Below are 19691 nucleotides of genomic sequence, written 5' to 3' on the forward strand. Positions count from 1 at the left end.
TTGATTACATTTCATTTTATGAGTTTCTACATAATCATACTATCAGCACCTATCATCATTTCCATACTTAATACTAAAAAAATATGTAAAACCACTAAGACAAACACCAAGATCTTGTTACAGACTTTAGATGCCAACCTCATAATTCAGCCCTTTTTTCTTATATTCTTTCCAAAACCTCCAAAAAATTTCACTTAGCTAACCTCACAATAGGTATACATGTCATCAACATAGCTGGTGTAAAGTAAAAAATACTAAAAAGAGAATTATCTTATTCCCTTGTTTCAGTCTTTTCGTGTTCAATTTGTCCCTTACAACTAATATTAATATTCTCTGTCTCACACACACTTACACACACACACACACACACACACAAACTAAAAGTAATTTTTAACTCTTTTTTTTAAAAAAACTTGCTAAGCATTTCAAAACCAAGAAATGTATCATTGGCTTTTAATTTTCACAATCATTTAAAAGACCTTATGCCCATTACTACTAGTTGAAATAAAAATGAGAACATGAAAATGCCTACATATTAGCAATTCTAAATATAAAATCATTGTAATGTGCTGTGCATGCTTCACAGTAAGTTACAATCAACAAATGTAATGCACTCAAAAAAAGATGAGAAGGAGTGGACTTAAAGACAATTGTTTCATCTTAAATACGGAGTTTAAGGTAGGGACATAGCCTGGCATGCTCAAATTTCTGAGTGTGGTCCCTAAGAGTGTAAGTAAATAAACATAAGATGGCCTAAATAACTTTGCAGTTAAAACTAGGAATGCACTTGAACAAGAAACTTACTTTTACCCGGGTTAGAAAAACATAAGAATTTTTAATTTTTCTGCTACAGTGAAATAGACCAATTTATAAGGTAGTTTGAGGGGTAAATGATGGAAAATTCAAAGAATCAATCTTTAAAAAGGCTTTTTAAAAAAAGTAGTTTGACTACTAGCAGACATGTTAATAAAGCAGATTTAAAATATAAGTGCTACATTTTAGGCCATAAATCAAGCCTTAACAAGTTAAAAAGAAAAAATGTATATCTTACTAGATAATAACGATAGCAAGAGAAACTATAGATACTCTACAAACAAACGAAGATTGAACAACGCACTCTTGTGGTTAACTGGAGAAATTAAGGAGGAAATTTAAAAATCCCTAGACTCAAATGAAAACAAAAACCAAACCTTATCAGAAGCTCTGGGATAGAGCAAAGGCAACTCTGAGAAAGAAGCTCTGGATGTCTCTGCTGATATCTCAACCTCAGAGCACATCCAGACTTAGTGAACTCCTAGGGAAGGAAACAACTGGAAGCAGTTGTGAGAAAATAATAAAGACCAGGGACAAATAATAAACAGAAACTAAAGAAAACTGCCCAGGGAGCACAGTGTTATGAGATGGTAGAGCCCTTAGTAGGCGGGGCCTAGTAGGAGGTCTAGAGGCCTTAGAGACAAGTCCTAAAAGGGGACTTTGCATCCCTAGTTTCTCTCTTACAGCTAAGCATAGAATGACTACTTTGCCCTGCCACACGCTGCTTAGGGTGATCCGCTGCTTAGGGTGATCCGCTGCTTAGGGTGATCCGCTTGCTGCCTTACCAGTGGCAACTCCAAAACAACCGGTACCAGACTCAGAAGGAAACCTCCAAACCACGAGCCAAAACATACCTCTAATTTAGCAACTGATCCTAATTATCCTCCTATTTAAAGGCTGCAAGTACCTGGATGTGAATTACAGCTTCAACGTCTGTAGGAGAGTAAAAGCTTCACTTGTTACAAAGTCCAAATCTAAAAAGATCCTTAGAAAGTGCCCTCCCTGTCCCACATTGTCCAGATAAAGAAGTTTTACCTAGAGAACGTTCAACCCAGTCTCATGACGATATTTAAAACCTGCTAAGTTATACCCTCAGGTAACCAAAATAATTTTAAAAGCCCTCTTTTCATCACTTTAATACTTTCTCAAAGTCACTATTCTAAAGTCTTACTGTGGTCACTCTGCACTGGGTCTGATGGAAGCATTTAAGAATCTAGGAGCAACTATCTCAGTAAGTCTAGTGCCTGATGTCTTCCCCATCACAGAGTAAACTTTGCCTTATAGAATAACAATCTCAAGGCACCAGGAAAACTGCAATAAAGAATACAAAATCCTTAGCTTTCCCAACATTCCATTAAAAGGAAGTTATCCACAACTAAACCAGAAGTAAATTAGTATCATATCCCAGGCATTCAGATTCCTGAAGCTAACCACACCAAATTGATGTTGTCAAAACCCAAGACTCTTCCTACTGCCAAAAAGAAGGTTGGCTTGATTCTACCCTATTAAAACATGTTTTACAAACTTGCAGAACGAAGTAGTTCAAATATGAAAAGGAAAAATTACGTGTTGCAACAACAGAAAATGGGTACTTAGAGACTATCATCACATATACACAAGGTGGCAGTATTCTCCTAGGAGATGTATGGTTTGCACACTCCATTTTTCCCACTCCCCAGGCCTATTACTCAGTCACTAGGTGAAATACTCTATCTAGATTTAGTATTGTTATTACTAATCCATAAGGATTAGTCTTAAGTGAGATCTCACTTTTGTGTCTGTCCCTGGAGACAGATCATCAGCTCCCCACTCCTCTTCAATATAACTCACAGGATTCCGGGTTTAGCGCATGGCTTGTGCCATTACATTTTCTAAGCATAGTCAGGAAAAGTCAAGAAAAGGAAAAGGTTATTTCACCTACTTTTACTCTAGGTTAACAACCTTTTTTAAGATCAGTTAGCTAATAACTTTTAAAGCTTTTCTGATAAAATTCTGATGAAATTACTTCTAACTCAGTTCAGAACTTCGACCTATCCACTACAGTTTGAGAAGAGGGGGCTGTTTTGTTTTGTTTTTTAAGATGTATATATTTTATTTCTATGGGTGCATGTAGCTGTCTTCAGACACACCAGAAGAGGGCGTGAAAAGCCATTACAGATGGCTGTGAGCCACCATGTGGTTGCTGGGAATTGAGCTCAGAATCTCTGGAAGTGCTCTTAACCGCTGAGCTATCTCTCCAGCCTCACTACAGTTTGAAATGAGAAAAATAGTTTTGGGAAAAATGAAGAGAGAAATGCCTCTAAAGCCTCACTCAGTGCTGGCTGAGCTGACCAGCCTCAGTGCCAGTCACTTCCAAACCAATCACATATGGACACAATGAGCAGAAATCTAACCCTCCTCAAGATTTTCTAATACAGATCTTTATTATCTGGTTTGTGACTGACTGCTTCAAGACTAGTACAACCAAAGAGATCATATGACATAAGAAGTGATGAGAAAGACAGCAACACACACACTTCTTGAAAACAATGCACTATGAAAAATTCCCGTAGACCAAGGTATGGTGGCATATGCCTATAATGCCAGTAGTCGGGAAGCTCAGACAGGATCAGAGGTTCAAGGTCAGCCAGAGATAGGGAGAAAGGGAAAATGAGGGAAATTCTACAAATGAAGTTTTATTTCCACCAACTTCTTTATTGAAAAGAAAAATGAAGTGGAGTTCTCATTAGAAATGTAAAGATTAGAAGGGAAGAAAGGTATAATAATACTGACTTTATTCTAAGTTCAACTTAAAATATAGGTTTTTTTGAAATAAATTTTAAGTCACCTTCATACCTAGACTGCCAACCCTACAAAATTATTCTTAAAAACTCAGTAAGAACGCTTTCAAAAATGTTCACAATGTACACTTGTTAAAAGAATCAATGGAGCAGACTGTACTTAAGATATAAGTAGTCTCAGAAAACTGTACAGCCTCGTGCAGCTTAAGACTGGTCTCTAGCCCGGGAGTGGTAGCTCAGGCCTTTAATCCCAGCACTTGGGAGGCAGAGGCAGGTGGATTTCTGAACTTTAGGGAAGTAGATCGAGGCCAGCTTGATCTACCGAGTTCCAGAACAGTCAGGACTACACAGAGGAACCCTGTCTCGAGAAAAAAAAAAAAAAAAAAAGACGTATGCTCCTCCTGCCTTTGTCTTCCAAATAACAGACTTATAGCCACGTACCACCATGCCACCTTGAAAAGCATAATTCATAGAAAACAAGCTGAGTCAGAAGAAAGGTACAAACAAACCAAGCGCAGGATCCCACTGCTACCACAGCCACGTGCTCTCTCTAAACTCGTGAGCCGAACATGCTTCTCTCTTCCCCGAAGATGCTTCTGTCAAGCACTTTGCAACAGTGCTGGGAAAAGCTAGCCAACTGGGTTCTGAAACATTGCCGTGGTTGCTGTAATGAAGTTCTGCAAACTTTTTGTCTTACAAGAAAAGGCAGTAGCAACAATAATTTTGTTTTCCATCATGAACTAATCTACTTGCTTGCTGATTAACTTTGATCTCTGGTGGAGATAAATGTGCTATATGATCTAAATGGTTAATTACAGGACTCTGCCAAGATCAGGGTTCTAGAATGGTTCAACAAGATAATACTCTTGTCATCTATACAAAATGCCTCATGACAAACCTTGCACACTACAATGTCATACTTTAACGAATGCCAACTTCCTTGGATGTCCCTATTGTGTTTCAGGGCTAGCTGCTGTATTTAATCCTTTGATGTAGTAAACTGTTTGCTATTTGTTGCCAGTCTAATACAAACTTAAATATGGGACTTAATAATACAGAGAATTGTTACCAAAAACATAGGAGGTGTACTGGAGAGAGAGCCCAACAGTTTAGAGCACCTGTTATTCTTCCAGAGGGCCCAGGTTTAATTCCCAGTACCCAAATAAAGGTTCACAACCATCCAGTTCCAGGAATCCAATGCCCTCCTCCAGTCTCCACAGGCATTGCATTCATATGGTATACAGCCATACATACAATATAGGCCAAACACCCAGTTATATAAAATAAAAATACTTAAGGTTTTTAAGAGGAAGAAAAACACAAGTGCCCCTACTAAGCAACTCTGCAGAAAAATCCTGTGCTAAGTATGCACAAGTGATATCAGTTATGGATCCAGCTGTAACTCCTGGGTAACTGCTAGAGACAAATCCACGCCCTGTTCCATAAGGAAATACATCTACCACATTTGCTTCAGTAGAGAAGAGAGAGAGAATGTAGAAATGATCAGAATCACTGAAGTACACTGGCACCAGATTTTTAAAACAATAGCAACTGCTTTTTTCTCTATGCAGAATCTAGATTTAAATGAAATGAAAGAAGACTATTTGGCAAGAAGAAGGGAGAGCACTGGAGGGTAGAAGGTGTATAAAAGAAATGGACAATGACATATGTATGAAAATGTTATGATAAAACCCATTATTTTATATGCTACCTAAAAAATTAATTAAAACAAGAAAAATTAATGAGGAAAAATTTTGGAAACAGGGTTGAATACAAAGAAAAGGAGAAATAAGACCCAGAGCATAACAGCACTTAAGAAAGAAAAATTAATTAACTATATTTTATAAAACACATCTGTCAGGCTGGGCGTGGTGGTGCATGCCTTTAATCCCAGCATTTGGGAGGCAGAGGCAGGTGAATTTCTGAGTTCAAGACCAGTCTGGTCTAGAGAGTGAGTTCCAGGACAGCCAGGGCTACACAGAGAAACCCTGTCAAAAAAAAAAAAAACCACATCTGTCTCTCTAGTAGTGGCCACTTGAGCAGTATTAGACTCATGTGAGGCAAGAGGACCTGAATTCACTTTTCCAGCATCCACATAAAAGCCAAGGGTGGCAGTATGCCTATAACCCAGCACTCAAAGCAGTAGACAGCAATAAAGAAAGACACCCAATGTCTTCTGCACATCCACACACTTGCGCGCACACACACACACACACACACACAGAGAAAGAAAGAGAGAGAGACAGACAGACAGACAGACAGGCAGACTTAATTTAAAGGACTCCATCACATCAGCAGCATAGACATTACTCACTTTATTGCATAGCTCTGGCTACCACCCTAACCCTAACCTAAGACTAGAATTTCTGGCAGTGGGCGCTCAGAATCCACTTTCTGAACAAGCACTGTTAGGATATTCCAGCAGGGCCATCCACACACAGGAAGCACTACCTTAAGGTGTCCGCAGAAGTCAAGAACAGAAGAATCACCCACTGAACAAGGAACACAATACGTAAGGTCAGTGCTATAAAATCAAGTTGTTCTCACCAACTTTCTCCAAATCCAGAGATTAGCACTGAGAGAAAGAAAACAAAAGCCCACTGCACTCAGCAGAGATGGGCTCAAAGAGTTCAGCAATGACTAGGACAACAGGGCAGAGTGGAAAGGCAAAGAGTGACAGGGAGTGGAGATGTGCGTCCCAGCAGGGAGGCTCATAGATCTCTGACTATTTTAAGAAAAGGGAATGAAAGCTACCCAAAGGAATTTTTACCTAAATCTTAGTAAATGTTACCTATTATACATGTTAGGCTTACAAGCACAAACATCTTTAAATTAGTTTATCAGTGAACTTGGCACTAACACAAGAATGTTTACTCAAAGTCCAGTATGCGTGGTAAACATTTCCCACAGTGGCAACAAGGATTCCTAGTGAGAGTAGACAGTGTCACTGCTGAGTGTGAGGTCCAAGGCTCTGACAGCAGTGTGACAACACACAGAACTGTCTGAGTCTGCTCTTCAGTATACCCAACCTCCCTGCAGCAGAGGTGGTGGATCTGAGGGGTTTGTGTTCTCCTCCAAGGGGATCACTGCCACTTGAGTATCTCTCTACTTCCTAGTCCAGCACCCTGTTTTTACTACTTTCTACCAGGCATATTCAATACTTCCATGGTGTTATACCATACTGTAAAACTAAGCGGTTTATAATCAAGATCTATTTCCTTCTTACATTGGTTCTGGAGTACAGTCGTCTTTATACCTATTTAATACATAGGGGGTATGGGTCCAGGAATTTTCAGTAACTTGTCCTTGGTCATTCAAACACTACCTGATACACTAGGCCACACGTGTTCAACTTGTAGCCCTGGGCCTCAAGTCCCCAGGACTATGGAAAAAAAAAAAAAAAACATAAAATGGTAAACTTAACTTAAATATCATGCGGTTTTTGTTTTAACTCCACTGCATGGTTGTCAAACATAAACTTTCTAAGTATAGTAATCACTATGGCAAACTAAGAAGGCTAGCTGTCTGGTTCTAGCACTCTTAACTACAGCCACAGTGAATACCAAGTCGTCCAGGGCAGCAAGCAAACAGCACTCCTGTCTAGCTAAGCGTAGGTGCTTTCACTATGGTGCATGTAAACTTCCAATTCTCTGGAGATGATATACACTGAATAGTCAAGCAGAGGAAGAAAACACAAGAGTTTCTGCACCTACACGACTCAAGTATAAAGCTATGCAGGAAAGCTATAGGCAGCAGCAACAAGCAGCATCAGTGGGAAACACAGGGGTAAAACAGTATTTTCTACATATCATGTTGCCACCAAAAGGACAACTCATTTTGCTTTAAAACTGCTCACGGTTGCCTCTGCAGGCACCCTACACATGGTACACAGATACACATGTAGGAAAAACACCCATACACATAAAATAATAGTAATGACAACAACTTTAAAGAACTGCTTACTCTCCAGTTGTTCCCTAACAGCTATTTCCAGACACAAAAATGTTATCATAACTCCTGGGACATCATGCCCTCTTATGTCTGCTTATCTTCACCTGCTCCATGTCCCTTCTCTGAAACGCCCTTCTTCCCCTCAAGGACTACTAATCAAGGGAACCGGTCCAAAATCCTCTTCTGAAATGCTTCTCCTATCTTGCTCAAGGATTTATGACTCCCTCTGTACACAGTAATTATAACATTTATTATATCCTCTGTATCGTGTTTGTCTCTCAAGCTCCACTGGACTGTCAATCACTTGTGCAATGATAGAAGTTAGCATAAGCACAGCACCTCATGCAGCACTCAGTTCCTGGCACAAAGACTGGTCTCATAACGGAGACCATTTAAAAGAGAGACGGAAGGAAGGAAGGAAGGAAGGAAGGAAGGAAGGAAGGAAGGAAGGAAGGAAGGAAGGAAGGAAGGAAGAAAGAAAGAAAGAAAGAAAGAAAGAAAGAAAGAAAGAAAGAAAGAAAGAAAGAAAGAGGAAGGAAAAAGGAAAACCCAGCTACAGAGATCACTGATAAGGCCCCCAACATTAGAAAAATCAAAATTTTACCTGAGCTGAATCAGCAAAGATAAGCATCTTTTAAGTCATAGGCAAAGAAATGTCCCAGATCTATCAGACTGAAAAAGGGGTGGGGATGAAGCTCAATGCTGTTAAAGAGACAAGTTTAAGCATCCAGATAAGGAAAAGTATGAAGAAAAACAATGGAGTTCTGGGGATAACTGAACACAGCACTTGTATGCAGACTTGGAGACTATGCAGCAAAGCACTCACTTACTTAGAATCAGCCAATAGTTATCAATTTCAAAATGAGTCTTGGAAGAGACAGCATCTTAGAAGTCCCCACAAACTGGTGAAAGATAATAACAGTCCAAGTAGAGGAGGCTGAAATAGATGTAGAAGAATGAACTAAGGCCTGGAGATGTGGTTCATGAGGTAGCACTTGTCTAACATGCACAAGGGCCTGGTTTCAATTCCCAATGTACACACACACAATAATAAAAACCAATAATAAATTCATCTTTTCCACTTTCATCTAACTCAAATTAATGCTTAAAACCAATCATCCTAATCAATACATGTTCCGAAACACTAGATTTCTTTTTACTATGAAGAGACCAATTATATAAAATCTTTAGCAGGCCTGGCAAACTAGGCGGTATTTTAGTAGCCCTGAAGCTAGGTTCTAGCAAAGTTCAAGCTTCTATAGAAGAGATGCAGATTCCGACCAGGTAATCTGAGCAGGCACTGTGAAGTCTGTAAATTGGGTAATTCTTTTTGCTTTCCTCCAGGTTTCAGAACATAAGTACTGCCTACTTGATGGTATGCAGTTTCTAACTGACTAACTATAAAAAGAACAGAGACTTACAGTGAGCTGATTAGCAAGAACAGGACGGGTATTCTGATCAAAACCCCTGGTAAGTAACTTCAAGCACGCTACAAGAACAATATATCACATGTACTCACACAGCAGTTTTTTCAGGGAATGACATGATGGTATCTACAGCTCCAAATCACAGCTAGGAAGCAGAACACTCATCATTAGTAACTGAGTTACTGGAAACCTAGGTTTTCTTTAGTAAGTAAGCACAATCAACTACTAAAACTCCAACATTACCTATAAAAATGCTTCAAAATCAGAGGCAGATGCTGAGAGTCTTATTTTAAGAAAACAATATAAAACCTGACCTTTTATGCTTATGACTATGGCCAGTAATGACTTGCTTGTAACTCAAAATTAAATGGGTAATTGGGAAACAGATTTGTGCTTTTAGCCAAAATCTTGTAAGTTACAAATATGTCAACACCGAAAGCATTTTAATGTTCCTATCCCAGGGAATGATGACACTTACTTGTCACACGAGCTGGGACCAAGTTCAATTCTCTCTATATTTTTTTTTCTTTATTTACATTTCAAATTTTATCTTCTTTCCTCATTTCCCCTCCAACCCCCCCCCATTCCATCCCCCATCCCTCTGCTCACTAGCCCACCCACTCCCGCTTCCCTGTCCTGACAGTCCCCTACACTGGGGCATCGAGCCTTCACAAGACCAAGGGCCTCTCCTCTCATTGATGCCCCACAAGGCCATCCTCTGCTACATATGCAGCTGGAGCCTTGAGTCTCTCCACGTGTACTCTTTGGTTGGTGGTTTAATCCCTGGGAGCTCCGGGGGTACTGTTGGTTCATATTGTTGTTCCTCCTATAGGGCTGCAAACCCCTCCAGCTCCTTGGGTCCTTTCTCTAGCTCCTCCATTGGGACCCTGTGCTCAATCCAAAGGATGGCTGCAAGCATCCACCTCTGTATTTGTCAGGCACTGGCAGAGCCTCTCAGGAGACAGCTTTATCAGGCTCCTGTCAGCAAGCATCAAGTTCAATTCTTAAAGCCACGTAAATTCAGAAGAGGATCAACTCCACAAAGTTGTCCTCTGACTTCCACACATGCACTCTGGCAGGTGCATGTATATGCGCGTACATCTGCAGCACACACACATGCACATATACCCACACCATGAATCCTTCTTAAAGTCCTACTTAATCAGTTTACAAGAATGGTTAGTGACCAGCTAAAAGGTATTCTCTCAAATAACTGGCATGGAAGGAGACTACACACAGTGTAGATATACTACAAAGTAAACAATGAAAACCAAACTCACTAAATATGAAACTAATCAATTTAGCTTCTTCTTTTCCAGTAATATATACAGAATATTCACTGCTAGAAAGTTCATGTTAAAACAACTAAAATGAAAAGTATCAATTACTCAAATGCTCATTAATAACAAAGTGAACAAACTATAGTAACAGACATACAATGTGTGGTGGTTTGAATATGCTTGGCCTAGGAAGTGGCACTATTAGGAGGTATAGCCTGGTAGGAGTAGGTTTGGCCTTGTTGGAGGAAGTACGTCACTGTGGGAGTGGTCAATGAGAACCTCTTCCTAACCACTTGAGAGCCAGTCTTCTCCTAGTAACCTTCAGATGAAGATATTGAACTCTCAGCTCCTCCTGCACCATACCTGCCTCAATGTTGCCATGCTCCTGCCTTGATGATAATGGACCTCTCAACCTGTAAGCCAGCCCCAATTAAATGCTGTACTTGGTCACGGTGTCTGTTCACATTAATAAAACCCTAACTAAGACACAATGGAATACTTTTCAACAATCAAGGTGAACGAAATGAACAATTACAGCCTCCATCAGTAAAGAATTTTTTGTGCAAGTGTGAGGAGCTGAGCTTGAATCCTTTGAATCTGTATGAAAAACTAGACATGGTGGTATGTATGTGTGATTCCAGTACTAGAAGGGAGAGACAGAAGAATCCCTGGGGCTTGCTGCCCTACCTCACTGGTTTTACATAAACCAGTAAGTGTCCAAAAGAAACCCTGTCTGAAAAAAATAAGGTAAGCAAAAGAATGACTGAAGAAGGTACCTGACACTGACCTCTGACCTTCACGTTTGCGCACCCACACACATGCTCACTCATATAAAGTGGACAGCAGCTTGGGAAGATAACTCAGTGGATAAAAGTGCTTGCTTTACAAGAGTAAGAACTGAAGTTCAGATCCCCAGACCCCACATAAAAGAGTTGGGAAAGCAAGGCACACCTGTAACCATAGCTTAGGTAGTTTAACTACAGGAACTGGCAAGATCCGGGTTCAGTGAGAGGCCCCATCTCAATAAATAAAGAAGGGACTGGGATGTGGCTCAGTAGCTAAAAGCACGTGGTGCTCTTGCAAAGGACCTAGGTTCAATTCCCAGCACCCACACTCCAATGTGCTCTTCTGGCCTCTATAAAAAGGAAGGGTAGGGCTGGAGACCACACGTATGTTAAAAAATCAATTCACCTTTTTAAAGAGGAAACATAGTGCTGGAGACATAGCTCAGAAGTTAAGTCTGCACTTCAGTTGTAGATCACTCAAGTTGGATTCCAAGCATCTATATCATGTAGTTCACAAACGCCAGTAACATCAGTTCCAGGGAATCAGATACTGTCTTCTGGCCTCCCCAGACACTGTACTCATGAGCACAAACCCCCACTCAAGACACACACAAATTATTAAAATTTTTAAATAAATAAGGGAGGGAACAAACAAGAAAGATACCAATATCAACATCAGGCCTCCTATGTATGTGTACACACAGGCATACTATACACACACATGAACACACATATACATGTATATATTTAGAACAATTCAAATAAGTTTTTGATCCATATACCATTCCCACATTATCTGTGCAACACCAAACAATATGCATTGCATCTGGAGGAAAACAAACGTCAAGGAAGAAGAAAGGATGATCCAGTTATAGAATGTATGGTATGTAACTACAGTACACCATTGTTTCAAAGAATGAGAAACGGGCCTAAAAGGACTGATTGAGACAGGTTCTCCAGTCATACGCTGCCCTGTCAAAGGCTCTGTGTGACTGCAACAGCAATGGTGACAGCAGCACATGGCAACAAAAAATGAAGACTATTGTTCAGGTTCTAGGTAGCTTCTTTAACCTGTTTCTCTGATTTCCTCAGAAACACTTCAGCCATGCCTCCATTCCACAGCTCCTGTTTCTAGCCCCAGAAGACTTCAACACAGTATGGAGGTCTGTCCCCAAGTCTCATGCTCACTCTTTCTCAGGACAGAGGTGATGGGAATACTCAGTGAATTCTTAGAGAAAGCACAAGCACCTGGGTTAATCTTTTTCTCTCTTTAACATACTCTCTCATGTTAGCTCCCTGGAGCTATCTCCCCCCAGAGGATGCCTGAAGTCTAACACTGCCTATTCCATGATCCATCTAACCCTGCCTATTCCATGACCCACCTAATTCAGGGTAAACATTAGCCATGTCCTAGCTATAATAAGATGACATTTCATTTCGTTTTTTTTTTAATTTTTGTTTTATGTGTATAAGTGTTTGCCTGCATTTCTTATGTGTGCCGCATGCCTGCCTGGTGCTCTCAGAAGCCAGAAGAGGATGTAAAAGCTCCTTAAACTTGAGCTGTACAAGATAGTTGTGAACCACACCATAAGGGCAGTGAGGACCAAACTGAGGTCCTCAGCAAGAGCAGGAAATGCTCTTTACTGTTGAACAACCGCTCCAACCAACAGTTTTATTTCCGTTGTGTCTTGTACCATCACTCAGCTGATTCTGGACACTGGGAAACACATTACCCTGAAAAATCCAACAAGTAAAGAGGAGACAGAGAGCAGGTATTGTGCTGCTCAAGGTGGACTCCGCTCAAGATCCTCTGATTTAATTTAGGATTGAAATTAACATACTAATCACACAAACAGCAGAAATCTTTTCATTATAAGAGAATAAAGAATATCTGCTTTTAAAATTCTTCTATACAGTATCTCATGGGACTACAACAGCATTCCATTCCTCTGTAGCCTGAAAGCAGATCCCTGCATTCCCTCCCAGAGTCTTACTAAGTGAGCCTGGAGTAGACAGCTCCAGGACACGCTGGACATGCTTGGAGAAGGCCTGGCTGATGTCACGTGCAAATCAAAGGCTAACACATCACGGTTTCCTACTCCAAGCAGCCTAGCCAAGCAGTAACTCCTCTAAGACCCCCTCCTCTTCTCGTCTAAGCTCGGCTCTGCTGCATTTCCCCTTCTCCTTTATTACTAGCACTGTCTTCTCCCACACGGGCAGCAACTAAGCTCACTCCTCACTTATAGGCAGCTAGCCTATCTTCTTAAACCACACTTTATAGTTTACTAAATTTTGAATTTCACTTTGATGGGATATTTCTAATTTTTCAATAGTACAACATAATTAACACATTTAATACAAGACACAGTATTCAACTATTATTGTCACAAATGGTTTTAAGCTTAGCACACAAGGAAAGCAACCTGACAACTTTACCTCAGAAATAAATACCATGGGAATAATAAATAATAAACAGGGAAACAGCATGGGAAATGAGCCCGGGTAGAGATGAGGCCAGATCTAAAATACCATCCACAACTGCCTATCCCTAGACCAACAAAATTATCTGAGCTTCTACTTCATTGTCTGTAAGGGACATCTACTACCACCTTTTTCCCAGAGCTGTAAATGATGTACTATAATGTAATGTATGCATGCTTTAGAATGGTGCCTTCGATGTTAACGACCGCAATTTAAAATTCCTAACAGCACCATCACTAGAATTCCCAGCTGAGAACTCATACCATACTACTTCATTTGGTATAGCTACCAAAATAAGCTTCAATTTTTCAAAAAAAAAAAAAAATCTGAATGTTATCATAAGTCGCTTGTACAAATAACCTTTGCTATAGCAATAAAGCTATGGGCTGCCTTCCTAAAAAGCATTTACAAGAAGTCAACTTAGGGGCTGGTGAGATGGCTCAGTGGGTAAGAGCACCCAACTGCTCTTCTGAAGGTCTGGAGTTCAAATCCCAGCAACCACATGGTGGCTCACAACCATCCTTAACGAGATCTGACTCCCTCTTCTGGAGTGTCTAAGGATAGCTACAATGTACTTACATATAATAAATAAATAAATAAATAAATAAATAAATCTTTTCTTTTTTTTTAAAAAAAGTCAACTTAGCTTTCTCTCTTCTGGAGAACATTTACCAAAGTTGTAACATATGCGAAATAATACCTCCAAGTTGGCCTTCAGGAACTGTTCACCTCCCCCCCCCCCCCCCGCACCCCCCCCCCACCCCCCAAGAAAGGATTTCTCTTTGGCCTGGAAGTCAAATAAGGTTAGGCTTTCTGGCCAGAAAGCTACTGGGAGCCACCTACCTCCACCGTCCTGGCAGTGAACATATGACTTCTACATGGATGTTGTGGCTCAGAAACATGTCTTCATCTTGTGGGCACACCTTTTACCAACTGAGCTACCTCCCATGGTCTCAAATAACATATTTTTAAAGAATGACATATGTAGGTTGGGGCTGTAACTCAGGAATGGAGCCCTTGCCTTGCCTGCATGGTACCATATCCTTACTGCACCTCAGTCTCAGTGCCAGCAACTACTGACCATTCCCAGTCCAAGCAGTCCCTGCCCAGCTTAGGGTGCAGGCACATCCACGCTGCAGCCCCTCAGCTGTCTTTCACCATCTCACATGCTATTATTACCTGTTCTATAAGGGCACAGCTTTGTGCAGTGCTGTATGCTACTTCCATGAATGGATGGACTGAATATCTGTAAGCCAAGCCCTCAAAGCCTAATATCACCTTCCTCTTTGCATCGACTCCCATCTCTACCAACACTCAACTGTCACCTAAATACAACTTGTACTTCCATGGTTCCTTGCTGTCCACAACAAACTTTCCTCATTATTTAGAATAGCATTACCATTCTGTAAGAGGATTGAAACATGATGTGTTAAGAAGTCACTACTCCAAGCTTATGATAAATTTAAGTATATGCAGTCATGAGAAGAAACAATAACTGTACTGACTGGTTTTGTATGTCAACTTGACACAAGCTGGAGTTATAACAGAGAAAGGAGCCTCCCTTGAGGAAACGCCTCCGTGAGATCCAGCTATAAGGCATTTTCTCAAATAGTAATCAAGGGGAGAGGGCCTGGCCCGTTGTGGGTGGTGCCATCCATGGGCTGGTAGTCTTGGGTTCTATAAGAAAGCAAGCTGAGCAATCCAGGGGAAGCAAGCCAGTAAGAACATCCCTCCATGGCCTCTGCATCAGCTCCTGCTTCCTGACCTGCTTGAGTTCCAGTCCTGACTTCCTTGGTGATGAACAGCAATGTAGAAAGTGTAAGCTGAATCAACGCTTTCCTCCCCAACTTGCTTCTTGGTCAGGAGGAATAGAAACCCTGACTAAGACAATAGCCAATATCACCACCAAGGGTAATAAAAGAGGAGTAACACGCAAATCACCAAAAGATTCCAAAACCACTGAGCGCAGCTATAATCACCTTTGCTAGATATGTACTTCAGTTCCTCCTTGCTCCAAAATGTGCCTTCCCTTTAGGCTCAGCTCTTGTTGCTGTAGATGTTGAGACCCAGCTAAGTAACATGAATTGAAAGTTTCCCAACGAACAATAATCAAATAGAACGATCACAGTCTGAGAAAACATCTAATGTTTCATCTAACACATGGTTTTATGTTTCCCTGAATACATGGCAGTAGTGTACTTTGCACCGAATTAAATGCAAGCATTTTGATTAAACTTCAGAGTAGTGCTTCAATGTAGATGTTACCACTACTCAGCTAACCCTGAGTGTCCTCCCACCTTCACCCCATAAGTGGGCTGCAGTTGTCCCTACACTTTGCCATGCAAGGATCACCGCTACTTAGAGCAGTTACCCTCAGCCTTAAGAAGTCGTACGCAGCCTGGCAGCAGTGGCACATGCCTTTAATCCAAGCACTGGGGAGGCAGATGTGGATCTCTGAGTTAAAGTGAACCTGGTCTACAAAGCTAGTTACATAGTTACAGGGCAACCAGGGCCACACAGAGAAAACCTGTCTAAGAAAAAAAAAAAAAAAGTAGTCTTACCTATTAACATCACAGCATTGCTGTTTCTTCCCTAAACGCTGAAGGCAAAGGCCACTAAACCCATCTTAAGGAAACCTGCCCTGCCTACTTAATTTAATAATGTAGGTGCACATATAAATGTTTAGTCACACTGATACCTGCAAATGAGAAAACAGTCATGTGTATGAAGCCATTAGGAAAAATGAAAAATCTTAAACCCAAAAAACAGATAATATAACATCAGTGACACCAGAGGCTATAAGTGACTCTCAGCTTTACCCTCTCCTACCACCAAGTAACCAAATTCTGGAAAACGTACCTCCTCATATTCTTAAAATGGTATCGTATGCCTTAATTCCGAGTCCCAGCATTATGCATTAAAGATATGAGATTCATGGCCACTGTCTGTCTTCAGACACAAGCAACTACAGCTATTTGTTGAGAGCTTGTGTAACACAGTACACTGAACATCTTTCAGCTGCATTTTTCTGTTGCCAAAGCAAAAATGCAAAGCAGGGATTAGTTCTTTGGTTCTTTGGTTTTGTTTGGTTTTGTTTCCGTTTCCTAAAACAGGTCTCCAACCTCTACTCCCAAGTGCTTGGATTAAAGGCTTTACCCATCACCACCACATCTGGTTCTGCATCTTGCTTAAAATGAGGGGACACAGCTCTGAGAGAGACAGAAAGTTTACAGGGTAAACCAGCCTAATGGAATTCAAACCTAGGTTTGTTTGCAGCCATTCCAGTTGCCAATCGAATCTTCATCTCCATTCCAGTGTCCTTTCTAAAAAGCAACTCGGATGTTCTTTCCGTCCGCTTCCCTGTCATTCTCACAGCTTCTGCCACACCTGAGTCCGGTAGTTCTCTAGTCCCCCACACTCTTTACCTGTGACCATTCTGTTTGTCTACCATGAACTTTCTCCCCCTCCAGGGCTGTTTTCATTACAAACTTCAAGATTTACACAGAAACCCCTGGCTCAGAAAAGCCTTTATCCTAACGAATACATATACTCCAAACTAGGGTTAAATGACCATGAGTTTCAGTTATCAGGTAAATTTCTTAATCTGTGTTATTACTTTGGTGCCCTACAGGGAAGAGCACATTTCAGAACCCCTGCCTTTCTGGCACAGTGTGTATGCAGTGGGAACTTAATTACAAGGGTTGGATTCATGAAGCAGTCCATTTGATTTGCTTTTGATGTGTAAACTGTAACACAGGTACCTGCTACCTGCAGTACACTTCTTAGTCTTTTTTTTTTTTTTTCTAATTTCTTCATCTGTAAAATGGAAGACTACTGCACCTACCTAATACCTTAGGAACGTAGAAGTAATGGAAACAGCACCATCTCTGGCACTTTGAAAGTACACATTCGAGTTAGCAAAATCTTTTTTTTTTTCCATTCTCCAAGTTTTTCCAAACTGATCATCTCAGAAAACACCATCTCTCAACAGCTTTCATCAGAGATAGAGATTCTCCTCCAATGGTCTTAAGATTTTACAAACATTCCTCATTCTGACTCTTGTCTTTTAGCTTCTTAAAGGATCAGTAGCTGGAATACCAAAGTCTTAAGTCACTAACGCTTGCAGTCTACTGCATCTCACTCACTCACTGGTTTCCTCCCTTAAAGTTAGAATCCATGACCACAAGGAAGTGGTAACCTACCCTACAGAAACCACTCACACCTCTCCCCAGAGTACCACCATCCCACTCCAGCTTGCTGGCACCCAGGCTTTTGAGAATTCGTAGAAATCTGATTATCTAGTGCAATTTTAAAACTCCTCGTCGTAGATTAAGAATCCTCCTGCTACCCGTTCCAAGATAGAGAATGAATTTCCAGCCTCCAAAACCCAAGAGAGGGGATCCGCTTAAACCCTTTTCCCCACTAGGTCATGAAATGTGTTTCCTTAAAAAAGAGACACCAAAATCCGGCCAAGCCATCCCGCCCCTTCCCGACAGAGTCCGGTGTGTCTGGTCCACTCCCAGCCCGCAAGCTGATGTACTTGCAGGGATCGGAATGCCTTCCGCCCACCGTGCCAACTCCCTGCCCACTCCCGTGCTCTCCTCTCCCACAGCCCAGGCCGCTCACGGCCTCCCGCCGCCAGCTCCATCCCGGGCCGCTACTCACCGCTTCTTGGGGATGGTGCCCGACTCTGGTGCGGCGGGAGTGGCGGCGGGCGACGCCCCGGCCGCCGACGCGGCTCTCCGCGCTTTGCACTCATTGGTACTCGGAGCCTCCTGGGGCCGGCCCAGCAGATGGCCCGACAGAACCCGCAGCCGCCGGCGCGCGCGGCCCGCGACTGGGTCCCGCTCGCTCGCGCCCGCCTCGCCCGCCGCCGCCTCCGCCATGGCTTCCGCCTTGTGCCGCCGCCCGAGGCCGCTGGGCTCGGGTGAAAGGTCACTCAGAGCGGCGCCCCGCGCGACCATTCGCTGCGGCGCATCCCGGCAGTCACCGCGGCGACTGGCGGCAGGGGCCTTGCGCCTGGAGCTTCAACGGGCTCTGTCCCCGCCCACAGCAGCTTCGCCCCGCCCCTCCCCGCCTCGGCCACGCCCGCCGCCGCGCCTCGCCACGCCTCGTCCTGGCGTACCTGCAGAGCAGGTGAGTTCCAACGGAGCCCCGATTGGCCCAAAGGGGCAGGAGGAGAGCCAAACTACACAGCACACCCGCAGCTGCCAAACCTATGGGTGTGGCGTCTTGGAGGTGGCCCGAGCCCCCGGAGGCTATTTTCTGGAACAGATGCCTAGGAGCCTGAATAGTGAGTGGGCCGGTGGTGCTGCTGATCTGGCAATGGAGCCAAGCCTGGTGAACTTCCCCGCTAGGTCAAAACCAATCCTTTAAGCGATAGAGCCAATGCCCCATCAGTCTCTAGGTGTCTAGCACTGCGCTCAGCACTCATGTGAAAATCAGAGGACAACTTCCAGTTGTCTCTTTCCACCATGTGGATCCAGGGCATCAAACTCGGGTCAGCAAACTTCCTGGCAAGTACCTTTACCTACTGAGCCGTCTTGCCCACAGGCTGTATAAAAACCACAGCCCTCAATCTAATGGTTGCTTGTGTGTGTGTGTGTGTGTGTGTGTGTGTTTTGGCTTGTTTGTTTGTTTGTTTACGTGAAACAGTGTTATCTACAAAAATACCATTTAGTTCATTTTGTGTTAGCCAACAACTAGGCATGGGGCCTACTCTGAAGTGTTAATATACCTAGTGAGACTCCACTGGCAAAAAGTACTTTTCTTTTGCGGATGGGTACCAATTTCAGATAGCTTTTTGGTTCATGGTGGGACGCTGTGTCCACTTCAACCTCTCAGCTCTAGGATTCCATCTGGCTTGATCCCCTGTAGATCCTTTGCGTGCTGTCACAGTTTCTGTGAGTTCGTATGTGAATTAGCTCTGTTGTATACGGAAGACACTTTCTTTGGAGTCATCCATCAGCTCTGACTCTTAGAATCTTTCCTCCTCTTCTGTGTCGATCCCTGAGCCCTTGAAGGGAAGGGTTAGGTGGCTTAGCATCTTTTTATACTTGATTTTTTTTTTCAGATAATATAAAAGCTATAAAGGCCTAGTAACATCTATTTTGTGCATCTACCTAAGGTCTTTGTTGAATTCTCTTTGCTCTTCTGACTTTTAAGTCCATGAGC

The 19691-nt window shown here is 42.3% G+C and overlaps 1 protein-coding gene across 1 annotated transcript in view; it reads right to left on the reverse strand.

Moving 5' to 3' along the window:
- Agps (alkylglycerone phosphate synthase) overlaps positions 1 to 18511 on the reverse strand; it is a 106886-nt gene extending 88375 nt beyond the window's left edge. Inside the window, exon 1 of the mRNA XM_021156099.3 lies at positions 18183 to 18511. Within this exon, the coding sequence (XP_021011758.1) occupies positions 18183 to 18481 (299 nt within the window). The 5' untranslated portion in view covers positions 18482 to 18511. The remainder of the gene's footprint in view (positions 1 to 18182) is intronic.
- Between the last annotated feature and the right edge of the window lie 1180 nt (positions 18512 to 19691).

This window comes from Mus caroli, unplaced genomic scaffold (genome assembly GCF_978045245.1).
Source record: "Mus caroli unplaced genomic scaffold, Mus_caroli_1 scaffold_2, whole genome shotgun sequence".
In the NCBI taxonomy this organism is placed as follows: domain Eukaryota; kingdom Metazoa; phylum Chordata; class Mammalia; order Rodentia; family Muridae; genus Mus; species Mus caroli.